General features: G+C 44.0%; 1 protein-coding gene across 3 annotated transcripts in view; it reads right to left on the bottom strand.

The window, feature by feature from the left end:
• Sec14l1 (SEC14 like lipid binding 1) overlaps positions 1-25,598 on the bottom strand; it is a 54,083-nt gene extending 28,485 nt beyond the window's left edge. For 2 of the 3 annotated variants that reach the window (XM_010618471.1, XM_010618472.2), the window contains exon 1: positions 25,506-25,598. In XM_010618471.1, the coding sequence (XP_010616773.1) occupies positions 25,506-25,568 (63 nt within the window). In that variant the 5' untranslated portion in view covers positions 25,569-25,598. Of the gene's footprint in view, positions 1-22,119; positions 22,197-25,505 lie in introns of those variants that run through there. The other variant, XM_010618473.2, reaches the window with a different exon arrangement.
• Between the last annotated feature and the right edge of the window lie 600 nt (positions 25,599-26,198).

Genomic DNA, 26,198 nt, shown 5'->3' with positions numbered 1-26,198 from the left:
ATATATATATATATATATATATATACCAATTCCTGCATGATGAATGTATTTACTATGTATTGCAAAAAATATACTAAAAAACACGAGAAAAAAGAGAAAGGAACAGACGTGCTATGTAACTTATCAAAACTCGTAGAAAATGAGACCCACGTGTGGGAGCACACATTTGTAATCTCAGCTACTTAGCAGGCTGAGGACAATCAGAAAAGCTCAGGACCAGTCTGGGCAACGTAGACTCTGTACTGAAACAAAAAATAAAAAGAGCTGAGGTTGTAGCTCAGTGCAAGGGGCTGGGTTCTGCTTCTCATTTGGGGATGAGTGGTAGAAAATGCACTTGAGCAGCAGATCTAGTTTACTCTGTGGCAGGCTATAAAGATCACTAAACTAAAGACGCTGCTGAATGCACTTAAATTTAAAGCATCCCCTAGCTAAGAGGTGCATGCTAACAGAAAAATCCTAGGGTGGGGGGAGGCAGAATCTAGGTGGCAGGAAGCCCTCTACAGAGGAAGGTACTGCGGATGACATTCACACCGGGCTGACAGATGCCTCTCCTCTGTAGAGCTGGACTAAAGGGGGCAAAGGGCTCACTGTGTCTTCCCATCTAAAATTAATCACAACCAAAAAACAAATTTAAGAAAGAAATCTACAGTGCAAACAGGGAAATAGCACAAACGGCTTTTACCACTTACAATGTGCAAGTGGTTTCAAAGGCACCGCCAGAGGAGGAGGCACGGCCTTAGTGGAGAAGGTGCTGCTGCTTACCTCAAGCAGGCCTGGTCATCTGAGTGTGGGCAGAGGGCGGTCACGGGAGGTCACATGACCGCCTCGCTTATCTCCTTAACGTTACAGGCGCATGGCCTGAATGCAGACTCTGCACTCCTGCTGCCCATCTATAAGGTGCCGTGTGAGGCAGCATACGTCAGGCAACTCACCAGAGGAGGAAATGAATGACAGAGTCTCCAGGGACCGCACAGGCACTACGAAGGCCAGAGGAGAGAGAGGACACCCTCAGCAGGAAGGGACAGTACAGGGAACGGGCCTCAGAGCCCTCCAAATTTGTTTGCAGTCAGCGATGACAGGCACCATGTCCCTGGGAAACCTGGGCTGCGAGCGAGGATGGAAGTGGTGGGAGGGGAGGCTACAGGTCACTGCAGGTGGGTCTTGTCCAGCAGGGTCCTCCTGAGCACTGCCCGCCCCTTCCTCAAGGGTGGGAAGGAGGGAATACTAACGTGATGAGAGTCACTTCCAGAAAACTAGCATAGACGTCATGTGCGGGGCGGTCAGGATGGGACACAAACCCACGTGTGGTGACTGATTATACAGGATTTTTAAATGTTCGTATTCTGGGAGTTAAAAATACGTTCTTCACATTTGTCTACTCCCCTCCTCCATTCAACTATATTCCAAATTTCCTGGTTGCTAGAATCGTGATAACTCACACAGTCCCTGTCTCTCAATGCATTTTATCATCATCGTCTGCCCAGGTCACACCACAGATAAGCCTCAAATAAGGCCCTGAGCATTTGTTAATGTTAAGCACAGAACAAACGAACAACTCTAGGGAAAGAAACCAAAAAAACAAAAAACAAATTGCTGCTATTTGTTCCATTCTGACACTGAAAACCCTCTAAACTAACTTTTAACTATATTATTTTTTTTATCTTATTGAGTTTATTGGTACTTTTTAAGTATACAGTACAGTTACATTCACCATTGGCATCTTATACCTTTACATGACAGATCCTGGTTCTCATTTTTCCCCCATACCCCTGCCCTCCCTTCACGCTAAACTATATTACATTTAAATAAACAAAACAACAAATAAAACCCCAGGCTTTGTACATCCCAGCACTATGACATATTAAGAAATTAAGAATGCAAGGACTTCAAACAAGATACCATAAATGCCTAAATTAGCTCCGTTTCCAAAACCCACTGTATCATCTAAATCACTGAAACGGACTGGTCCTCCTGAGGCGCCCCCGTGAGAGAGCCTGGTGTGTAAGAAACCTTCTGCTCCCTACGAAATCATCCACACACACAGATGCGGTGTGCAGATGGTCACCTGCACCCTGTATTCCCAACCAGGCAGCACTTATGCCATGCAGGTAAGGGGCCGCGAGCGCAAAGCTGCGTGGAGTCTGATGCGCCTGGTAAACATCTCCTCCTCCCTGCGTGACTGCTTCCAGTGCTGTCACTGTTATCAAATGTGTTACCTGGCCACAGAGCAAAGGCCAAGCTCTGCTCCTCTTTTTGTTCCCAAAAGAACAGGACCTCAAATGCCTAAGACAAGGTCTTTGTTCAACAAATACTTTTTGAATTATAGAATAAAAGTCTACTAAATAAACGAATCCAGGCTTTTGTTTCGGTGCTCATTTACCTTGACCTATATTTCAGGGCTACGTGAGGCCTGTGAATCCCGCTTCCTGTCAGCACAGGAAATTCTCGCTTGCTGGAGGTATATGGGAAAGCAAGGTGGCAAAAAAACTGAAAGACCTTTAGTGTCTGGAGTTGTTTATAGATACCAGTGCCCTCATGTTCAGCATGAACTACAATCCATAAACGTCTGCAAAGTATGTAAGCAGTCTCCAAAAACTACGCACATAAGCATTCTAGTTTTATTAAAAAACATTAACATGTCCTAGCTCTATCTACTGGAAGGACCGAGAAGTAATGACACTCAGTAGCAATGAACAAACCTGGCAGCCAGATCTTGGTTTCTAAATACCCTTTCCTGTGTGGCGGGGAAGAAGGAGCCAGTACTTCTTAGAGAAACAGCTGATCACAAGCCTGAACTATCTGAAACATTTCTTAGCAGGAGAGGAGTAACTGATGGGGACATGCGTATCTGAAGAACATAGGAACCAGTGAAAGGAGTCCACCCACCAACTCTGGGATGCAACGTAAGAGAACAGAGCATTACAAAACACAGTGATACTAAGAAAGGGGGCCGGGGGAGGAAATTTTATGGAAAAAAACTGACATTTAATAAACACAGAAGGAAAGACAGACAATCACCCTTTTGCAGCCCTCGATGTACAGTAACTGATGCAGGCAAGGATCATCAGTGGACACTACTGAAAGGCGGTCACAAGAGGCTGTGACAATCTCAAAGTGTCCCGCTGCAGACCACTAGTTACAAAGAGACAAAGGTGCTTTTACAATGGAAAGACGGCTCTAACCAAATGACTGGACACAGGACCGATGGGGGACAATCTGACAGCCTGGCATGGGGCGAGAGAAGTATGTATGACCTGTGCAGACCTTGGAGCAAGGGCAGTAACCCTAAGCTACCCATCAGGAAGCCATTATGCAAATCTGAATTACAGATGTGTCATGGGACACTCAGTGGGGACTCTTAGAAAAGAAGCAAAAAAAAAAGAAAAAAAAATTACCCATCAGGAAGCCATTATGCAAATCTGAATTACAGATGTGTCATGGGACACTCAGTGGGGACTCTTAGAAAAGAAGCAAAAAAAAAAAAGAAAGAAAGAAAAGTTAGTGTCCTAAAAAATGCAGGGCCGGGGATTTAGCTCAGTGGTTCCGGCGCCTGCCTTGCAAGCAGAAGGACGTGAGTTCGATCCCTGGTACCAAAAACAAAAAACAAAGAAAATGCATGAACATGTCTTGAATCTAAAGAGACAGGACTGCCCAAACCAATGATCCAGTAGCTCTTGGACTAGAATAACAGCTACACAGAACACTTGGGGAACAGCTGAAGAAAGGGGACCATGTGTTACATGTTACATATTAAACAGTAACAAATTATTCTACGGGTGTAAAATTCCTTAGATGGGATACTGATCCCAGTTATGTGAGAGAACAGCTATTCTTAGATGACACAACTTCAATATTTAGAGGTGAAGTACAGGATATACACAACTTCCTTTCAAATGTTTCTACTAAAAAAATGTGTGTGAGAGAGAGAAAGGCAGAGAGAGAGAGAAGGAGAGATAAAGGAGAAGTGCTTTTCTGAGTGAAATGTGTACAGGTATTCACTGTTTTTTCTATCAATTTTTTAAAAATGAAAATCTCTTAAAAAGTTGGGAAAACAGTAAGAGGAAAGTGATAGCATTAGGAGAAAAAGTCACCTCATGAAACAAAAAGTGCTTTTACTACAAAGAGTATACACAGACTGGTACAAATCAAGAAAAAAACCTACAGCTTTTATGTCTTTGGCATGTGACTGAGGAAACACAGCACGCCACATTCTGTACATGGAAATGAACACAAATGCTGGTGTGCTCAAAGCTCTCCCGGCCCAGGTGTGCTCCACGCCTCCTTCCAGGCCCTGTCCCCAGCTCCGACTCCACGGCACGATGGAGAGAAGCAGGCAGCGCCGAAGCGAAGGCAGCAATTTGGGCTTTCTTCCGTGGGAAGCATCCTCCACTTTTAAAACCCTGTGTGAGCCCCAGAACCCCCGCAGCCCTCCATTCTGATCTCCACTCAGGAGAAGCCCACTCTGCAATGCTTCCCGGCCCAAGTCGCTGTGCCTAAAGAGCAGCAGCAGTCCCCAAATGTCTCTAGAGTGAGGGTATCCAGCCACTCCTCGATCACACCCAACACCCATGGAAACAAAATCAGGACAGGCTAAAACAAAATGAACCTTGCAGGAATTATTTCTTCAGGGGAAATTTTAAAGAAAAACTCCATTTTAAAGAAAAACTTCCTTTTATAAGAAAACTACTGTAACCACTTGTTTCTTTTTTTTAAACACAGTAATTTTTTCAACAATAAAAACAAAACTGGTTCTTAACACCCCCCCCACCCCAGGAAAGCGGCCTTCTGGGTGAACAGCTTCCTCCACCCCTTCACGCCCACCACTCTGCCCTCTCAGCGCTTCTGAGACTACAATTTGGAAGCTTGGCCAAAGTATTTTCAGTTTTTTAAATGAACCTTTGAATGCAATTCTGACATATTAAAAGCTAGAACTGTGCTAAATAAAACCACATTTTAGCAAAGGCGTTTCAGCTTGAGAATTAATGAGCTGAATGCTGCATTCTGCCAAAAAACTCCGTTTGAAGGACCAACTTTTAAATTTAACTACGTTCATACCCAACTTAGCCAGCAAAGCAAGCCAGCTGTTTTTCGTCAAACAAGTGGGATAGTCTATGGTACTAGACATGACCATCAAACTCATTTATAGACAGATCTCATTTTACCCTGGAAACAATCAGTAGTAAAACAAAACAAAACTATGCCTCAAATCTGTTTTTAGGAGCTAATGGTGCAAAAAGAAACAAATGTGCAACAAATTGAGAAAGTATGGCAAAACCCACTGAGCATGGTAGAACACACTTTTATCCCAGCACTCAGGAGGCAGAGGCTGGGAAGATCACTGTGAGTTTGAGGACAGCCTGAACTACAGCGGGAGACCCTGTCTGAAAAAGAAAAAAAGGTGGCAAAATTGACCCCAATCCCTCAGACGCAAAGTTCTATGATACACTGATATCAGAGCATGGTCCTATGTAGACTCCATGTAAGGATTTCTGTGACAGTGGTAGATACAGGAACGGGCCCTAATCAGAGACATAAAACGAGGAAACTTGTAACTGCGCACAGCAGCAATCATGGCCTGAGCCATGGAAGAAATCGTTCCATGGAGTGATTCAGGCTCGTGAGAGAGCACACGACGCGCACAGGCCCTGAAGAGAGGCGGGCTGGGGGAAGAAGAGACTCGGGGCAAAGGAAAGCCCCACAGGAGGAGCGCCAGCCAAGAAAAAGGAGCAAACCCCAGACCAGCCCCGGCTATGAAATGACAGCTCATCCAGAAGCAGGCTCCGTCACAACAAGTGGGGCAGGAGCAGCCTCCAGTGCCATCTACTGCTGCAACCCAGAAGCATATGAACACCCAAGACACTGAGGGGGCACCGCCCAGGGAAGGCTGCACTGACCACAGGTCAGTCCCCGGGGCTCTGATGTCCTACCTCTTGTCCCCTGACAGAAGGTCCCTGGGTCTTTGGTTCAGTTCCCCTCGTCAACTCAAATTTCAAGTTACAATGTTGCTCGTGAATACATGGATTCACACTTAATAAAGTATTAATAGAAATTAAAGTTCATAAAAACCTGAGTGCTTTTAAGGAAAAGCTATAATCCAGTGACAGCACGCTTCATCTACGCGTCCAAATACTTAGCCACCACAGCAGCCTTTGCCCAACTAGTCTAAGGGCACCGCTGGCTCTCTGGCGGCCCTAAAACAAGCCCACACGACTCCATCAGGAGTGCTGCAGCTAAACCAGCTCTGGAATGTCCACTGGTGCGATCAAGTGAAAAACTATGAGTGCTATTTGGAAACTAAAAAGAAATACATAAAAATTTTGTAGACTCCAAGCCATCTCCTCTTCGGTCAAACATGCTAACTTCATATTATGGACCTCATCTTGGAAGATCTCAAATTCCATGACTGACACAACTCCTCTTCGGTCAAACATGCTAACTTCATATTATGGACCTCATCTTGGAAGATCTCAAATTCCATGATCCTGACAACCCTTTCTCAGGGGTAAGATAGTGCCCTGGAAAACTAAGACTGAACCCTAAATTCGGCCAGGGGGTGGTCAGGGTTAAGGAAAAGGAACCCAAGGGCTTCGCGATGGAGGCCAGAGGAACTCCTAAGAACGGCAGGCTCTGCTAGGACCACGTAAGAAAGCACGAGCACGATGAGCACTGCGGAAGGCGCCCAGTCCAGGTGAAGAACAGACGGAAAACGTGTTGCTCACACATTATGCACAAAATCTGTGCAATTCCCAGCTTGTTAGGCCATCTGCTCAGGAGCACATCCTTTCTTCATTCCTCCCTCCCAACACCCACTCTCGGTGTATCGCACGATGGTACACAGGAGCTTTACTTTCGATAAAGGAGCCACTTCGTAAGTCTCGCGCAGAGGGAGCAGGAAGGCCGTGGTGAGAACGGGGAGATGCTGCGCACCGACACAGCGGTCTCTCCTGTTCACGTGCCTACTCCTTTGTTGAAGGGCTCTTTGTTTCGCGATGCTGGGGATCAAACCCAGGATGTCCACCCAATAGGTAAGCACTGAATTACATTCGCAGTTGCACAACAATTCTAACGTGATCTATTTGTGTTAGTGGACAGGAGAAAGAAACGTCTGCTTCTTCTAAAATGCTCAAACTCTATGGCGAGGTGGCGGTGACCAGTGAGACCACCCTCCAGCCTGCACGGAGGAGGGCCGCCCTTGCCCCTCCCCCTGACACACTGGTTGGCAGGCAACAGGCACACAGCACCAGCAGACCTAGGAAACCCCCAAGTCAAAAGGTTTCACCCAAGAAGTTTTAACTCTGGAGCTGGGAGTGTGGCTCGGCTTGCATGAGGCCCTGGTTCCACCGCAGCAACCCTCCCCCCACCAGGACATTTAGTTTTATGGAGAGGTCACTAATCTGACTTGTCCATGTTAAGTTATTCTGAGTGTCAACGACAAAAACTAAAACTCACACACAATGGCAGTTTCCTCCTGGACCCCAAGACGACTGAGGTGAGTGATCCCCATGCCGTGCAGGGCTCCATCTAGCAGGGCAGTGTTCTCCCAGCTCTGACAGGCAAGGCAGGTGAGGGACCGAGAACCACAGACGCAGAAGAAACGGTACTAAATACGGTCCTCGCCTCGCCATTTCGAGATCTTCTTCCATGTTTGCTGGCCCTCTGGATCCTAGAAACAAGTAGTAGCACCACCCCCACCCGCTGCTGCCCCGACCAGAGAGCAAAGAAACAGGTGTGGGCACAGAGCAGCAGCAGGCAAGTAGGGTGGAGAACGGACACCGCCCACACAGCCCCACACACTCCAGCGGGAGGTCACTGCTCCCATGACAGCCCGTGTCTGCCGCAGGGCCCTGGGCACTGGGGTAATCGAGCGGGTACCAATACTTTGCTGGGTTCGGCAGCTTCCTGGCTTCCCGGTAGTTAAACCAAGGCTATAAGCACCAGATGAGCGTGAAAACAAACAACTATGAGCAAAAGAAAAATAATCCCCTAAAAGATTAGCAAGTTTCCATTCGGTTCGAGCAAGATGCCTCGTATCTCACTTTAGATAAAAGTTCCAGGTTGACCCAGGTTAAACCACAGTCCAACACTCACTTCACTAAACCATTAACTACACAGCTGAAACCCTGGTTTAACAAAGTCTTCTAAAATATTTTATCTTGAAGTACTCATAATGTATTCCTCAAGAATTTCTGTGAAAGACCACTAGGAAATGTGTGTTAATACTAACAGAAGGACAGGACATTATATTATAACCTCGTATGCTTGATTAACTGCATCTTCCGCAATTTAACTTACATTAGGAAGTAAGGCTCACACAGTGAGTCGGTTCTATTTTGTCTCAGATGTCTTGGATGTCCGCCTAGGGGCTCCCTGCTCTAAGGTTTCCCATGGAGATAATTGCTCAGGACCTTTCGGACCAGCCTATCTGGGTACATTTCCCCTCAGGCACTGTCACACGATGCTGCAAGTCAGAAGGTTGACGGCAACCTTCAAGTCTCAGCAACTTTGCATTTGGTCCAGACAGTATGTAAAGCTCTTGTGTCCTAATAACTTTGTGACATTTGTAAAGCTACACTTAAGTTGAAGGAAATATAATGTTGTTTTATTCTTAAATAACTATGAATTTTTATAAAACTAGGTAATGCTGAAGACACTGGACATCTATCAAAACCCATAGGTATATACAAAGACAACTACTTTAAAACTATTTTTACAGTTTCATTAAAAATGTTATTGATATTGGTTCATCAATCTTAAACATAACACACAAAATGTTAATAACAGGGGAAACTGCAAAGGGAAAACATGAGTTATATGAAAATTCTCTATACTGTCCATTTTCTAGGAACCTAAAATTGCTCTAAAAAATTAAATCTATTACATTTTTTTTTAAAGGCATCAAGATGGGCATAGTGGTACACACCTATAATCCCAGCACTCTGGAAGAGCAGGAGGACTTCAAATTTGAGACCAGCCTGCGCTACTTAGTGACTGGGTGAGACCCTGAAAAACAAAAAAGTCTGGAGGAGCTCAGAGATCAGAGGTAAGGCCCTGGATTCAATCCCAGTATTGAGAAAGAAAGAAAACAAAAGGCATCAAGCAATACTTTGGCCACAGGCAAACACTGATTGATTCTTCCCTTTAAAAAGAAAAATAAAAGACAGAGAGGATGCCCAAGTGCAGGATGAGGGCCCTCTCCAGGGGGAGAAAGAAGTCACACAGGAGATTACCAAGCCAACATGGAATCTGCTGAGTCTATTACACACCACCACAATTATGCAGCATAATTCACACAGACGAATGGATTTACAGGTTAACCTTTCTATGGAATGAGGGCTTCTCCTCATTTAAAAATGAGGAAATGGATGGTTCCACCGCCTGCCTCGCAAGCAGAAGGACCCGAGTTCAATCCCCAGTACAAAAAAAAAAAAAAAAAAATTTTTTTAAATGAGGAAATGGAAGCCTAGAGAAGTGAGGCAAGCTGGGATGTGAACAGTTCTGTCCCCTGCAGAATGCACGGTGCACTCTATTCCAGAGCATGGGTGGGGAAAGAACACAGCTTCATGTTTTATCACACCGCCAGTAGCACGCTGGGAAAGTTGATTTCAAGGTGCTGCAGTTTCTTCATCTTCGTCAACTTGCAGCACTGTTGAAAGATTAAAGTGTTCAACTAGCCCTGACAGAACGAGCACAGTACTCCACAAATGTGGCTGCTGTCTGTTGCTCTACATCAGCTTCTCTAAGGAAGAAAGCACCGAGGAAAAAGTAAAAACACCGCCAGTCCGACAGGCTAGGAACTAGCTGAGCTCTGAACAAAACAAAGACAGTCCTTATGGTGCAAACAGGTTTAAAAAAGGTTTTGCTGTGTATACTTGGGAAGCTGAGGCAGGAAGACTTCAGCGCCAGCACGGGATACAAAGTGAATTCAGGGTCAGCCTGGACTACACAGTGAGATCCTATCTCAAAAACAAAACAAAAAGACAAAAAACACACAAGTACACATACACACACACACTCCCTTTAAGCTTTTTATTAGGTACTTCAGCCTTTCTACTATGCTTTGGAAATCCACCAATAAAATCCATGTGTTCACTAAACTAAGATAATTATTACACCAACCCTTAAAACGTAAGATGTAAATGTCATGTGGCAACCAGTTGTTTTAAATTTATAATTAAACAAAAAAAAATTTTTTTAATTTATAATTAAACAACTATAAACCAGGCCTGGTGGCACATGCCTATCATCCCAGCTAGCAAGGAGGCTAACGCAGGAGGACCACAAGTTCAAGCCTAGTCTGAACAACCCAGAGAGCTTCTACCTCAAAATAAAAAATTTGAAAATAATAAAAATTAAGGGCCGGGCGTGGTGGCACATGCCTATAATTCCAGCACTTGGGAGGCTGAGGTAGGAGGATCGCTTTGAGTTCAAGACCAGCCTGGGATACATATTGAGTTCCAGGTTAATCTCAACTACATAGTGAGACCCTGTCTCAACTCCCCGCCAAAAAATAATAATAAATAAATAATAATAAATTAGCTATTTTTTAAATGAACTACATATAAATAACAGCATATGGATGTCTTTCCTTCTGTAAAAAAAAAAGGCCAACCGAAGAGGAAAAACACAGAAAAAGGACCTTATTTCAATTTAGACACGGAGACCAAAATATTCCCTTTATAATAGGAACATAGGAAACGCATGGGGTGAGTTATTTATTTCATTAATTAGCTACACTATACTCAGTTGCTGGAAGCAGAAAATATGGCCCTGAACATGAACACAACTCAAACAACCTGGGAAGAGACTTAAACAGAGAAGGGGGATAACAAAATGTTCTCCCAAAAGGTTTCCAGTTGCAGGTAGCCCTGAATTAGGCCTCATACTAATGGAAACACTTTCCACAGAATGAAGAAACACAATCTAGTTGGAGGAAAAGGAATTCATGTCAGAAGCACAACTGCTGGGCTCCAGGGTGGCCTGAATAAATGTTAATTCCCACAGCCCCACAGGGAGTCATCTACTGTTCTAGGGACAAAAGCCTTTGGGGCAGCCCTGCACAGCTGTGTACCACAGGCATACCTGGTGCTAGGGCCTCACTTACTGCGGGTGCAGTACTGGGAATGGAAACCAGGGCCTCACACATGCTAGGCAAGTGCTCTACACTGAGCTACATCCCCCGTCCATTTTATTTTTTGAGACAGGGGCTCATTAAATTGCCCAGGCTGCTCTTGAACTGACAATCCAAGGTGGCTGGCTCAGTGGTAGGGTGCCAGTCTGCCACACCAGAGCTCAGGACCATATTGCTCGGCTGTCATCTTCTCATCAGACTGGCGTTCTGCGAGAGGAGGGCGTAGAGATGGCACTGCTGCCACTGCACGCTCCACAGCTAGCACAATGGAAGGAGCTGTTCCCTTCTGTGAATGTTCGAAAGCGAGGTCCATTCGTATCTGTGAAAGTTTGCAACTCCAATGTGCATCAGTCTTGGGCTTACTGTAAATCAGTCCGTGTCTTTCGCCCGTAAATTGAGCCTGCCCTTTTCCTCCCAGACTGCTATCCTCAAAGCAGCAGCACTACTAAGCAGGCAACACATCTCTAAACTTCAAGCACACGGAAGTGGTCTGCATTCTAACCCAGGCCATCAGACGGTACCCCAGACACTAGGAATACCCATCCTGCATGTCTTCAGGACACCCCAAGACCGTATCAAAATCCCCAGGTCCAAGCTATCATACATCCCCCCGTCGCGATTATTCTGAGTGAGCTTCCTTTATTCTGCCTGGCAAACCTAAGGCCTCTCACTGATGCATCCTATAATTCTTTTCTGTGATGTAAGTCAGTGAACCTACACCCTACCCTGTGGAGTGAGTTGAGATCCCCATCTCCTCTCCAGGGACGCCCTCAGACGACCCAGGGTCAGCAGAGCTGCCTATGCAGATTTAAGAACAGTTAAGCCGATAAACCACTCACATTTAACAGATAGGCTAATACAAGAATGTTTATTCCTTTTCCTCTTTCAATCTCTGGTAGTTTCTATTACTGGGTTGGGTATCAAATGAAACCCAACTTAAGGACCTGGTTGATTTGAATTCATTAAAGTACACAAAAACCTCTATGACTCCAAAATCACTTACCAAACTTGGGTAATATACAAACCCTTTAAGAGAGAAAGGTTTCCACGAACCTTTAGTGTTGACTGCTTATATTTATTATGTTACTTACATAGGTGCAAATACGCTAGGTGAAGCAATGCAGGTATCACTTTCTTGGGAGGCTGAGGCAGGCAGACTACCTGAGCCCAGGAGTTCTGGGCCAGCCTGGGCAATGTAAAGAACATAGAGAGACCTCTTCTCAAAAAAAACAAAACAGGAAGGGGCACCGCATAACAATGTACATTTAAAGGGGGAGATGAACTGTTTGAAGAGGTTTTATCCTTCAGCACCAACATGAAGCTGACCAGCAGGGCACAGCTGCCTTCAAGTGGGCAGGCCTGCCCTAGAGGAGCCGGCTAATGACTCACTGCTCCCACCGCTTTTCTCTATTTAAGTCTTCATTTGTACAGCTCAATGTCTGTGAAGTAGCTTGGGCTATACTTGGCTCAAATGCATCATTTGCATGTTAATTCTATTGCTATTCTTTTTGTATTTGCATTTAACCATTAAAACAGCATCATTTGGTGCCCACAAAATAAAACATAAAGTAAACCACTTCTGTCTGTTAATGCTTAGTCATAAAATGATGGAATCCAGGAGATCTGGATCTGTTTTCACACGATTTTTTGGTGGTTGTTGTTGATATCAAAATAAAAGTACAACACTGGCCAATCCCTGTTGGAGAATTAAAGGACACTAGTTAGAAAAAAAGTAGTTGTACACATCTTTAAAGAGATACTTATACTTAAGATACCTTGTCTCTGTCAGTATCTGGAATATCAAATGTTTTGTTTGCCACAATTATATAAGCCCTAGGCAACCAAGAATACAGTGTTGGGAGAAGTTTTTCTTCTGTTTTTCATGTGTTTTATTTTGTATTTAAAACAATCTTAAAACGATGAAAAAAATCTAATGATATCCGAAACAGGCTGTGACTTTCAAAACCATTCTCAACCCATAAAATTTTTGGTCTAGTAAAAGAACAACTGAGTATAAATACATATCTGACCAAAAAATAGAAGTTTTATATATTCCTTCCAATCAGGCTGGACTTGGATGAAATCTGTTTTACTTTTCATAATGTAAAAGATAAATTCATGGACCTCAGAAAAGCATTTGGTGTTCCAGGGAATTGCAGCTGTCAGCTTTTTAAAAATGCCATGTGTTTGCCCACATGAAAGAATGCAATGAGCTATGGAAATATTATCTGGCTTCATGAACCAGAATAAAAGCTCATGGAATCAGTAGACTGATAGAAGGAGTTGGTTTAATCCATCAGGAAAAATCATATACTATTTATTAAATAACTATTATACAAGTTAATATCATAGACCTTAAAACATTTATTATTTAAATCATACTCAGAAGAACAAAAAAAAAAGAGGTTGGGAGTATAGCTCAGTAATACAGCACTTGCTTGGTATTAGAAAAACCCTGGAGGGCCAGGGATTTAGCTCAGTGGTGCTGCTGCCTGCCTCGTAGTAAACAGAAGGTCCTGATGAGTTCAATCCCCCATATCCCCTCCCGCCTCCAAAAAAAATAGTAAAACCCTGGATTTGATCCTCAGCTGAGAGGGAGGGAGGAAGGAGAAAAGGAAATTTTGGCTTATATAAAAACCAAGATTTAGATTAATTAGAATTTTTATTCTAAACTAAATTTGTGTTAGCAAATTTAAATAGGGGTGGGGATATAGTCCAGTGATAAAGTCCTTGCCTAGCATGCATGAGGCCCTGGTTCCATCCAAACACTACCCCTCCCCCAAAAAAGAAAGAAAAACAAAAACAGAGCCAGACATGTTGATGCACGCCTGTAATCCCAGCACTCGGGAGGCTGACACAGGAGGATTGCTGAGAGTTGAGGCCAGCCTGGGCTCCACTTCAAGCCCTGCCTGAGCTACACAGATAGGTACTTGGAAAACAGCTTTCTAAATATTAGAAAGGTGTGTCCTGCAACACACCAACAAATACCTAAGTCAATTTCTTTCTTTCTTTTTTTTTTTTGTACCAGGGATCGAACTCGGGTCCCTGCGCTTGCAAAGCAGGCACCGGAACCACTGAGCTAAATCCCAGGCCCAGTCAATTTATTTCTTAATAAAGTACCTGGTAGCTTTTGGTTCTTGCCTTGTTTTTTAGTACATACACAGGCATTAAACTAGGAAAAAGAAAAGAAACACATATTTTATGATTGGGCTACCTAAAGTCACAGAATAACTTATTAAGAAAAAAGAATCACATAATAACCTACCTCTCACGTTTAAACGTGGACAAATCTTAAAAAGAAAATGACCATTCTATCAGCCTCAAGAATTTTACTTAAAATAGATTTTATGTTCTGCAGGAGAAATGGTAATTTTGATGCCCTCTGTATTTATCACTGTGAGAGAACATCAATCAGAACACTCAGTGAAGCTGGGCATGGTGACACACGCAGTAATCCCCACACTCTGGGAGTCTGAATTCTGGCAGACCAGTTTGAACCCAGCCTAGTCAATATAGCAATTTAGCAAAACCTTGTCTCAAAGGTTTAAAAGGGGTGAGGAGGTTGGGGATGTAGGACAGTGTAAAAGCACTGGGTTCGATCCCCTGTACTGTTTTTTTAAAATCACACCACAATCCAGGACACGGTTTTTAGGCAGTCATTGTAATTATAGTCATTAAGTTGCAGTCCACTTAACATGCTCCCTATTTCACTCACAAAACATGATTCACAACTTCTGAAACATGATCTAAGTGGTGTATAAATCTAACCAAAGAATAATATGTTCCAACATAACCTTCTATCAGAACTGTCATACCCAGAGGTGACGCGGGACACGGAGGTACATATCCCAAGACTAGCTTTTTTTTTGGTACCGGGAATCGAACTCAGGACCTTGTGTTTGCAAGGCAGGCAGCGGAACCACTGAGCTAAATTCACGGCCCCAAGACTCGCTTATTCTTTAGACAAATCTATTTGTGAGAGCTTCATGCATGTTCAGGATGCGCAAGGTGGTCTGATTCACAACCAAGACCGCTTCAGTGATGAGGAGGCAACATGGTGAGCAGCAGAGACCCATGAGATGACCCACCACAGAGCGTCAGAGCACAGAGAGGGCTTCAATGAAGAACAGCAAAATCTGACCCATCAGATGAGAAAGAGGAGGAGAAGCTTCCGACGCCAAGGCCTTGAAGACATTGTATACTTAAAAACGGCAAGTGCCAAAAATATGAAGTATAATCTCACACACACAGAGAGACAAAACAAAACAAACTAACAAAACCCTGCGAGTGATTATGGAGATGAGGTTACAGAAAAAGACAGCAGGCAGATGATGCAGGGCTCTGAGTACCAAGCTAAGGAGTTTGAACTTCTCTTAAAGGCAAGGTACAGCCGCTTCAGAATTTCAAACTAGCAAGTGGAGTGGTCAGACTTACAATTCAGAGATCTTTCTGGGGTGAGTTGAGAATGGATCTGGAGTCTGGGGCTGAGCCACCCAGATGAGAGGGGCAGAGCCAGAGCCCCTTTGGCAGACGTCTCTGCCAGCCAGTAGTCTGTGCAGTCATCAGTAAGACTGGAGAGTGAGGGGACGGCTACCCATGACCGAGGTTTCTGCTACAAGGGTGAGTGTGTGATGCCAGAGGCAGCTGCTCAGAGAAAGGTAGAGCTTTCAAGAGGCATTTTCTGGGTTTGGTTTTCACGTGTGTGTATGTGTGTGTTTCCTGGGGCGTGTATGTTTTGTCCAGGCAGGAGAAGCAGGTGAATTCCGTTTCAGATGTAGTATATCTGCCTCGGAATAGTCAAAGGGAGATGTCCAGAGGGCTGGGAGTCTGGAAGCTACTGGGAGGCATGCAGGCTGAATAAGGCTTTGAGATATCTGATTTATCAAGTGAGAGCTGAAGGCACACATTTAAATGAGGTTGTCCAAGAGACATCAGGGGAGAGAGAACTGGACAGCTATTTCTAAAATAGCAGTAACTACTAATTAAATGCCTATTGTGGCCATAAAACACAAAATATACAACTGGAGGTTCCCAACAGCAAAACTAGAAGGAAATAAAGAGCTCATCTTTCCCTGAGAAGGCAAGGAAGTGGGGCAGTGAAAGAAAAACCAGAAACATCAAAAGGGTGGGCCGATGCAAAAAGAAAGCTAAACACATAGCCATCTACCAAATATATGACGTGTACAAACCTAGGTACCTTAGCAGTACCTCCAATCTTGTAGTGTCAAAACAGGGCAGTGCCAGGGATTTAGCTCAGTTGTTCCACTCTTTGCCGTGAAAGCACAAGAACCCAAGTTTGATCCCCAGTACCAAAAAAAGAAAACAGGGCAATATATGTCTGTGAAATATGCAGGCAGATTTCTTTTTTCTTTTTCTTGAGATGGGTATCTCACATTGCCTGTGCCAGCCTCGAACTCCCAGGCTCAGGCATTCTTCTATCAGCTGGGACTACCATACCCGGTCAGACTTTGCTTTGCAACAACAAAAAAGGCTAGTACTCCTAACATGAAATTACACCTTTCAAGAACTGGGGATTTAGCTCAGTGGTTCTGCCGCCTGCTTTGCTAAGGACCCGAGTTCAATCCCCAGTACAAAAAAAAAAAAGACAGAAAGAAAAAGAAATTGCACCTTTCAAAGAGGATCACACACAATATATGCTTTCTTTATGACATTTAAAATAGTCTTGCTGCTAGGGACCCCTAGCTGTGTATTGTGTGTTTCCTGGCCCCAGCAGGCATATAATTAGTAGTGAATTTCACTAGAACTGTTTCACTCTGTAAGTTAAAAATCAAGAGAGAAAGATGGGTCAATTATAACAGATGCCAACCCAGTCCCTCTCTACAGTAGATTTCTCCATGGAGCATCCTTCCCCCGTGCAGCTCAATATCCCCATTCAAAGCCACAAGGCAAGAAATACGGGAAAGGAGGAGACTGAGTGAGCAGCACCACTGGAGAACTTGGCCCACTGCAATGCACCAGCTGCTCACTCCTCACGGGCCATTCTGCCCAGTGCTCGGGGCACACACTGCACAGAGACCCGCCAATACACTCTCTCCTCTCTGGGTGAAACACGGTGTGTGGCTCGTCCGTGAGCTAATAAGGAACTATAAATAGAATGGCCCAGTTTAATTTGGGCAAAGATATTTTGTACCTTATTTGCAGAATTACCTAGAACCATCATGGTAACAAAAGAGAAACAGCTGGCTTTAACCATTATCAGTGCCAATTTCTATCAGCTATGTTTAAACAGAACTGGTGGAAAGTGGCTGAACTGATTGCATTGAGGCCTGGCCCTCTCCTCTGCCTATTAGCTGTAAGAAACAATTAATTCAGCAAAAGCTTGAGGTGCGTGCACCAGACAGATGTCCCAGTTTCTCTAACAAATCAGTGGCATAAAGGAAACGAAAGGGAAGGGAGAATGGCGGAGAAAAACACACTTAAGAAATATTCACCAAATGCAAATGATTTTACTCCAAGTGGGATCTAAACAATTTATACAAACTGCCACCTGCCTTACAAGCACAAGGTTCCAAGTTTGATCCCGGTACCAAAAAACAAAACAATTTATACAAAGACTTTTTTAGACAACTGAGAAAATATGAACAAGGATATGATATTAGATATCAAGAAATTATTAATATCTTTACTGGGTGTGATAACAACATGAGCGTTGTGTTTGAAAAAGTCCTTAATGGTCAGACGTGCCTGCTAAAATATTTATCAATGAATTAACAATGGTCAGACGTGCCTGCTGAAATACTTATCAATGAATTAACAAGATATCTCAAATCTACACCTGTACAGTTCTCTCTACTTGTGTATGCTAAAAATTTTCCATAACACAAGGCTTTTGGTTTTTCTATTTACTTCTTAACAAAAGCAGGTAAATAAATGGGAGAGGCAAGGAGCTCAATCTGATCCTACCGGATTTCTCCTTGGTTTTTTTTTTTTTTTTTGGTACTGGGGATCGAACTCTGACCCTTGCACTTGTGAGGCAGGCAGCAGAACCACTGAACCAAATCCCCCACCCCTACTTGATGTATTTTCCTTCAGCACCATCACCACTTCCCCCAGCCCATTAGAAACAATTCAAAGCAAGGGCTACAACACCACGGGAGTGTAGGAAGGGAAGAAAGAGATGCCCAGCTCTCGGTGAAGGGCATGCCCTGAGCACAGACAGTACTTGTGCCTTTTTAACACGAAGCTTTTATTAGATTCAACAGGACTCACGCTATGGACATTCAAAACCTTTACAGATGAGAAGAGCATAATCCTCCACTAAAAGACGACCAGGAGCCAGGCGTGGTGGCGCACGCCTGTAATCCCAGCACTTGGGAGGCCGAGGCAGGAGGATCACTGAGTTCGAGACCAGCCTGGGCTACATAGTGAGTTCCAGGTCAGTCTCAACTACATAGTGAGACCCTGTCTCAAAAAACTAAAAAAAAAAAAAAAATGACGACCAGACCGCCAGGCATGGTGGAGCACACCTATAATCCCAGCACTCAGGAGGCTGAGGCAGGAGGATCGTTGTGAGTTTGAGGCCAACTTGGATTACATAGTAAGACCCTGTCTTAAAAAACCAAAAACAAATAAAGACAACCAGCACCCTGAGTTCCCCATCAGAGACAATGAACACTTTCCTTCACTGCCAGGTTTGAACAAAGCTGGTTTTTTTGTTTTGTTTTGTTTTGGTACCAGGGATCAAACTCTGGACCTTGCGCTTTTGAGGCAGGCCCAAAGCTGGATTTTGAGCCAGCCTCTCCCAGAGTAGAATACTTATCTAAGCAAAAATGAACTCTAAATTCTGTGGGAGGGTTGAGTTTAAGGCCAGCCTGGGCAAACTACTAAGACCCTGTCTCAAAAAAAAAAAAAAAGAGGTTTACTACACACTAGGTTGCTTGAAGATCTAATAATACCTCAATAAAAGAATAAGCACCCCCACCACTCCACAGAGCTGGAAAATCACATCCAGGGCCTCCCACACACTAAGCAAGTGGTCTACCACTGAGCTACACCCCCAGGCCAAAAAAGGTATATTTTAGTGTCATACCTAACCACGAGGGACTTGGAAACCAGAAACAGAAATACAGAAAGGCACAGAGATAAAAGGAAGATGTACTTTGAGAAAATTAAGGACGAATTAAAAATATATCATAGTCGGCCAAGAACTTAGCTCAGTGCTGTCACCTGCCTCCCAAGCACAAAGTCCTGAGGAGTTCGATCCCCAGTACTGATACAAACAAACAAACAAAAAATCACAGTAATTAAAGTAATTAAATCTGCTTTAAAATTAAATCTGATATGCACAGGACTTGGGTGAGAGAGAGAAAGAAAAAAGGGGACAATCAGCTCAAGATATTTTCAGCAAGGAAGGGATGGGTGAACAGATGGGAGATGGGAGGACAGCTGGCTGCCACACGGACTAAGGAAGAAGGAAACGCAGGATGGTTCCAGCACCCACCCAGCCAGCCGGACAGCTGCACACCGCTGCATGGGGAGTAGGTATCTCCTCAGGAGGCACTCCAGTCTCAGATCGCTGCACACCACCCCGCCCCAAAAACGTTAGCATAACACTCCCTCACCCCACACAGCCAGAGCAAACTTAAGGAAGGGCAAGCTCTTCTCAGGCTACGGGAAGGTAAGACTATCAGTCTCCACATGTCTCCCTGGCTGGTATGGGGGAAATAAAACCTAAATATTAGGACCTACTGGTCTGGAAGAGATACATGCACTCACAACAGAGTCACTTTTACATACGAAGGGACTCCCTTTGTCTAGTATTAGGAGGTGGGGAAAGGGCAGGACGTCACAAGGGGACCATCACCAGGCGCTGTCTCTCCTCCCTCACCGCTGGAGTCTGTTTCATCCCATCACTTCCGCACAGCTCAGCTGGCTGCTGGCCTAGTTACTAGGGGACAGAATTAGTTGATGGCAGGCCCAGATTCACACTATTTTCTGAGCAAATCTTTCTTCTCCTTTCTCCCTCTATCCTCAGTGAGAAGATGTAAGACTTGAGAGGAAAAAGGAAGACCCTAAGGAGACAAAAAAACAAAATAAAGAAACGGGACAAGAAAAGCAAAAGCAGGACTGGGGATTTAGCTCAGTGGTGCTGCCACCTGCCTTGCAAGTGCAAGATCCTGAGTTCGAGCCCTGGTTCCGCAAAAGAAAAGAGCAAAACCAAGTTTTGTTTACTATGCCATTTAATAAACAACTAGATGGCAAACAGGTTTCTTGGTTATTCAACGTGGGAAAACATACCACTAAGTTGCTATTAGTGTTTGTCAAGTTTTGCGTAATTTATGAAGAACATAAAAAAATGAACTGACTTCATCACAAAGGGCCTTGCCCTTTGAAGAAGCATTGGCTAAATGAAGGGACAGAGCATGTTACTTGTCTTCCGTGGAAGCAACACACTTCTCTCGTCTGAAACCTGGACTGCAGTTACTTTTTAGATCTGAGTTTCCACTCACAAAGACCTTATACTCAAAGTTCATGTGAAAAATAGAAATCGGCCAATCACACACATCTGCATGCCTATGTACTTCGTACCAACACTTTAAGAACCAATCCACTGCCCTGCAGGAATATGAAAAGTGACTGGAGAACAACATTCAAGACCTAAAAAAAGAAACCAAGTACAATTACAAGTCAAAATACCTAATACTGACACAATGTCAAGAACACGTCAGGGCCAGGGATTTGGCTCAGGGATTCCGCTGCCTGCCTAGCAAGGGCAAGGTCCTGAGTTTGAACCCCAATACCAAAAAAAACCACTTCAGAGGCTGAGGATGTAGCTCAGTGGTAGCACAAGTGCCTAGCATGCGTGTATGCAGCCCTGGGTTCCATCCCCAGCACTGAAAAACAAGAACACATCAGAGGAAGAGGAAGAAACATGAGGCACCCCTTCAAAGGCATCAGGAAGCAGGACCAGACAAGAGGAGGAGCTGGAAAGACAGATGGGGAAAGGCAAGCGTCTGAGGCAAAGAAGTATGAAGGGGAGGGGAGGGGCAGGCAGAGAAGACTGCGTTAGAGCCGACCAGGACAGCATGGAATAGATTTTAATGTTCGTGTTGGGAAATTTACACAATCTGTGAAATAAAGTAATATGGGCAGGGCAGAACAGAGGTAGAAAGAGCTTTGAAGAAAAGGTAAAGGGGTTTAGGAGTGAGAGGCCAGAGAGCAGGAAACCACCTACACAACATGGAAAGTGTGCGTGTTCCTTTAGGATGGAAACAGAAAGTCCAATGATCAGGTAACCTCTGCTCACTGTTTCCACAGAGACAAAGTCTCGGGCTACACAGATGTCTATCCCCACGGGAACAGTGAGGAGGAAGGCATTCTGGGAGGCAGTAGGACTGAGAGAATGGGGAAACAGAGATGGGTGAGGAGGAGAGGAAGGAATCTGTTCTGCTCACTGAAGCCCTGTCAGAAAGGGAAAGGATAAGGTCCGGGGGTCTACGGTACACAGAAGCTACTGGAGCGTCTTCTATCATGTGTCCCAACCTATCAAAGGGACAGCTGTTATCAACAGAAAAAAGATGGAGACCAAGCCAGAGCCATACTCACAGGTTGCCCTCTCTTAAAAACTCTCAGCCAGGGAGCCATTACAAGGAGAAAGGGCTGCACTGGCCTGAGCTTTCACACCTGTGTTTCATCCTAGAAATTCCAAGATAAAACACTCCCACCAAGCATCTCAGATGTGTTTCCCGTCTTAAGCTCCTAGTCTGTGGGACACATCCCGATACCCAGTGAGACCATAAACCCTTTAAGGCACAATCAGTTGGGGTATCTTTTGCTGTCTCTTTTCTCCTCCCCAAAAGCCAGGAAAATGTGTCTGGCTGACACTAGAAGAGCTAAAGACATCTTCATGGACAAGAACCTTCATAAAATGCTTCAGGATAAACATTACTTGAGGGCAGAGAGAAGCACAGTGTGATAAAAACAGCACTAAACTGAAGTCAAATCCCTGCCACTAAATGGGCAAGTTTTACCTCCTCAGTCTCAGGGGCTGCAACCAGGAAAGCAGGGCTGAGCTCAGTGATTTCTCCATTTCTCCAACTCGCTGCCACTCTGGCTTTCCGCGCCTGCGCTTAACATCTAACGAAAGGAAGGCCGCAGACACCTGTTGAAAACCTCCACTCCAGTTTGATTGCATAAATACCATTCTGTAATTCAAATGAGTGCCTGAGAACTTTAACTTGATTTTTAATGCTGATCCCAAAACAAACCATTTGAGACGCAATTCACGTTTGACCCTACTGTTTATCTACTTGCATTAGGCACTTTCAACCTAAACAATTTTCTGGCAATCTTAAATTACAATTAAATTCTTGTTTAAAAAACTCCAAAAGAGCATTAAGTTGGGTGAGTTCATTTTCTCCCAGCCTTTCTCCTCTCAGAACCCACATAAATGAGGACTCAGATGCCCCTACGCATTACTGAAAGCCCACAGCTGCTCTGCCTTCACCATGCCTAGGCTTACTGAGCGCGCTTTCTGAGGTTCTCACAAATACTTCAGCCAGGCATAGCGCAGGCCTCGCGCTAACTGTGCACTTCTTTCCTTATGGTGAATAATGAAGAGAAAAGGACACCTCGGAGTAACTCTAATACACCATTGTTTTTCCTAATGAGAAAAAAAAAACAAACAAACTAAATACTGAGGATGTTACACCACACAATTACAGTCAGAAAAAGGAACAAATTACACCACTCAAAAATCATAACCACTTAACAAATACTCTAGTTTGGAAAAGAGAAAGGTAACTATATTTCATCTTCAGATTAAAAACTATTTTCTAATAATTCAAAAGAAAATTAACCACTGCTTAAAAAGCCAATTTCCTAATGGCTTAATTTGTCAAGACTGAGGTCAGTTCAGAATTTGAATTTTGAATTCTCCTGTAAATTAATGCATAAAATTTGCAATGCAAACTTCATGGTTTTGAACATAGTAAAGGAAGGGAAATAAGGAAGTGCTGAACATTCGATAATAAAAATATCTCTTTATTAAACCTAATGTTGGGATAAGAGACCAACTTTTGAACTATTAGGGTTGCCTCCAGGTTTTCAAATCATACTTAAAAAAGGTCTTGGAAAACAGCCAGAGGATCCTAGTGCCTGTCCCTCTCACAGAGGGCACAGGAGCTTCTCTCCCCTACTGTCAGACACCTCTTGCCCCATTGTCCACAGACTGCAGAAATGGGAACAAGGGTTATGCAAGCCACTCATAGAGCCCTCTGGCCCCCCGAGTGGTCCAGGGAAAGAAGTGAGCCAGATCAAGGTTCTCAGGAATGTGAACTAGGAAATATGACCAGAACATGTCACCTAGAAGCTGAGAAGAACGCAACAAGAAATACCACAAAGCTGAACCTGAGCCAGAAAGGTTTTGGCCAGCTGAAAGCACATGAGCTGGGGCCACAGAGGAGGAGAAACTCAAGGGAACAGAGAAGCCAGTTGGTAGGCAGAATAAAAAGGCCCTGCATATGGAGTGTGACAGGGCCCCACCGGGTGAGGTTCCAGGGACAACTGCTGCAGGAGCCCCAGAGCTGCCAGGAACCACCCTCCACCGCCAGGCTGCAGCCTGTCCCAGCCGGAACTCCTGTACTTGTGTGTGATTCCTATCATACCACGTGTGTTGCCACTAACAAACCTCGCTTTCAAGCTGGCTGCAATGGGTCTCTACTCCACACAATCAAAGCCAAATCTGCCCAAAGCAGCAGATAGGAAAGCACCCTGCTGATAAAGTCTTTCAGTAAAACACTGGGCAACCCAACTTAAACATATTTAAGGGAAAAATAGAACTATTTTTAAGAAATATCCACACCACCCACACAAACAAGTCTCCCAGCTCACAGGGAAGGGGTCCAAAACACGTGTTGGCTAAGGATGTAAATGGATCCTGTCTTAATAGAGGTATGGGTGACTCTCATTAAAGCTGATTAAACTATACAGCTAATAACTATTTCACTATATGCAAATTAATTTCAATTTTAAAAGTAATCAAATAAGCCTCCTCTTGTTCCCTTGAGAGCACTTGAATTTTCTGTTTCTTTTTTGTGATGATAGAGATGCAAGTCCCGGGCCTGTGCGTGCTAGGTCAGTGCTCTGTCACTGAGCCTATCCTCACAAATATAACACTGAGGAGCAGCAGCCAGATAAAAAACAACTGTTCTGTAAAGAACAGAAAGAAGAGTCACCTGCAGTGGCAGAAGTCAAGATCACGCCTCACTTGGAAAGGATGGGGAGCAGGGACCCAAAAGAGCACAGCAGGACTTCATAGCAGGCTGCTCGTATTCTGCGCCCTATCTTAACACGAGAAACACAGGTGTGTGTTCAGTCTGATAACATGTATATTCATGACAGAAGCGTTTTTCCTGTATGAATCCTGCGTGAATACAGTGGTGCTCAAGGTTCATGAACTTCATTCTTCCCACGATTCTGGTCACAAACTGGACAAGAACCAAATCAAATTTCCCCAAAAGATCAACAATGAACCTAAACCACTGAATTTGACTTGGAGACAGACAGACAGACAGACAGACAGAGATATCTCCTTAGTAATAACACAAGAGAGAAGGGAAAGAATATCCTATAGTGATTTAAAAGTAACTGGGAAAGGCTTGTTTTTTTATTTCTAGTAAAATGTCATTTTCAGCCAAATTCTGCAGGTTGGTAATAAAAAGACCTTAGCCCCTTATTTTCAGGATTCTAAGTTGACTCCTGCGCCTGTAAAGTGGAAGACTCATTCAATGGGATGGCTTGATAACCCAGTAAAACTGCATCCTACAATTCCTGGTTCTGAAGTCCCCCAGTGTGAATTCACCCACAACCAGAGCACTCTCCACACTAGTAGCAGAAGGAAGAAACTATACTCCAAATCCCTTTGCTATGTTAACAAAGAAAAGCAATGAGCCAGGTGTGGTGGTGCACGACTGTAACCCCAGCCCTTGGGAGGCTGAGACAGAAAGAAAGATCGTTGCGAGTTCAGGCCAGCCTGGGCTACACAGTGAGTTCAAGGCCAGCCAGGGCTACAAAGTGAGACCCTGTCTAAAAAAACAAAATTAAAAATAATTTTAATAAATGAAAAGAAAAACAGCAAAATTCACAGGAAGTAGTCAGAATCCCACTTCTGTGTTTTCAAAAGGGGAATTAACACAAATCCACACATTACTCTGATAGGCACTTTTTAAAAACACTGCAGATTTTGATTTTCAGAGACTCGTATCTAAAAATGTCACATACTCTAGATACAGTTCATATGCATAGTAGAATTAGTGAAGCAATGAAGACAAAAAATGAATATAAGTTTACAGATACTCAGAGTCTAATAATGAAAAAATAAGGAGTCAGAGAGTAAAGTGAAATGTAGAGTACTTACAGCCATAATTAATTCAAAGGGGTGTTTGTACACCCTCACTGGTGATTGGTATTTCTGCACCATGATTGCAGTACAATAGTAATCCTCTCACACCTGCAAAACATAAACACATGTGATCAATAATCATGGTACAGGAAAAAACTAAGTCTGCATTAACATATCACAGCTAACCTTCTAAGGGTGAAACAGGCCCATGATGCACCACACAAAAATTAAAATCAAGAGATACTGAAATACACAAGTGCCAGGGGAAGTGATAAAACAACCAAAAAACGTGAAGAAAGCCCAGCTGGAACGAGGGAAGGCAAACTGGTCTGAGGGTAGAGGCCTTGATCCCCCTCATCAGCAGCACTGCTCCTCTGCAGTGGGCTGAATGACCTGGCACCGTCCATTAGTAACACATTAGGGTTCTATGATTCTAATCACTTTCTCTCAAACAACTTCTACTGAGAGCCAAATAAAAATGGTAACACATTACGATATTAGTTCTGAATGATACACAGAAACGAAAATAGGGGGAAAAACACCATTGTTATCTCAGGTTATGGAATTCACCTTGAAAGCCAGCTTCAGAGAGAACTGTAATTCTTGTTTTCTGTGCTGTGTACACTACTGTATCAGAGACTGTCTTCAAAGGGCAGGGGGGCCCAGCTACCTGCATAAAGGGACTCCCTGTAATCTCCAGCCTCTGTA

This window comes from Fukomys damarensis, unplaced genomic scaffold (assembly GCF_012274545.1).
Source record: "Fukomys damarensis isolate Sample0158 unplaced genomic scaffold, DMR_v1.0_HiC HiC_scaffold_23, whole genome shotgun sequence".
In the NCBI taxonomy this organism is placed as follows: Eukaryota; Metazoa; Chordata; class Mammalia; order Rodentia; family Bathyergidae; genus Fukomys; species Fukomys damarensis.
Note: the sequence above shows the minus strand (reverse complement) of the source record. Positions and strands in the feature narration are given on the sequence as shown.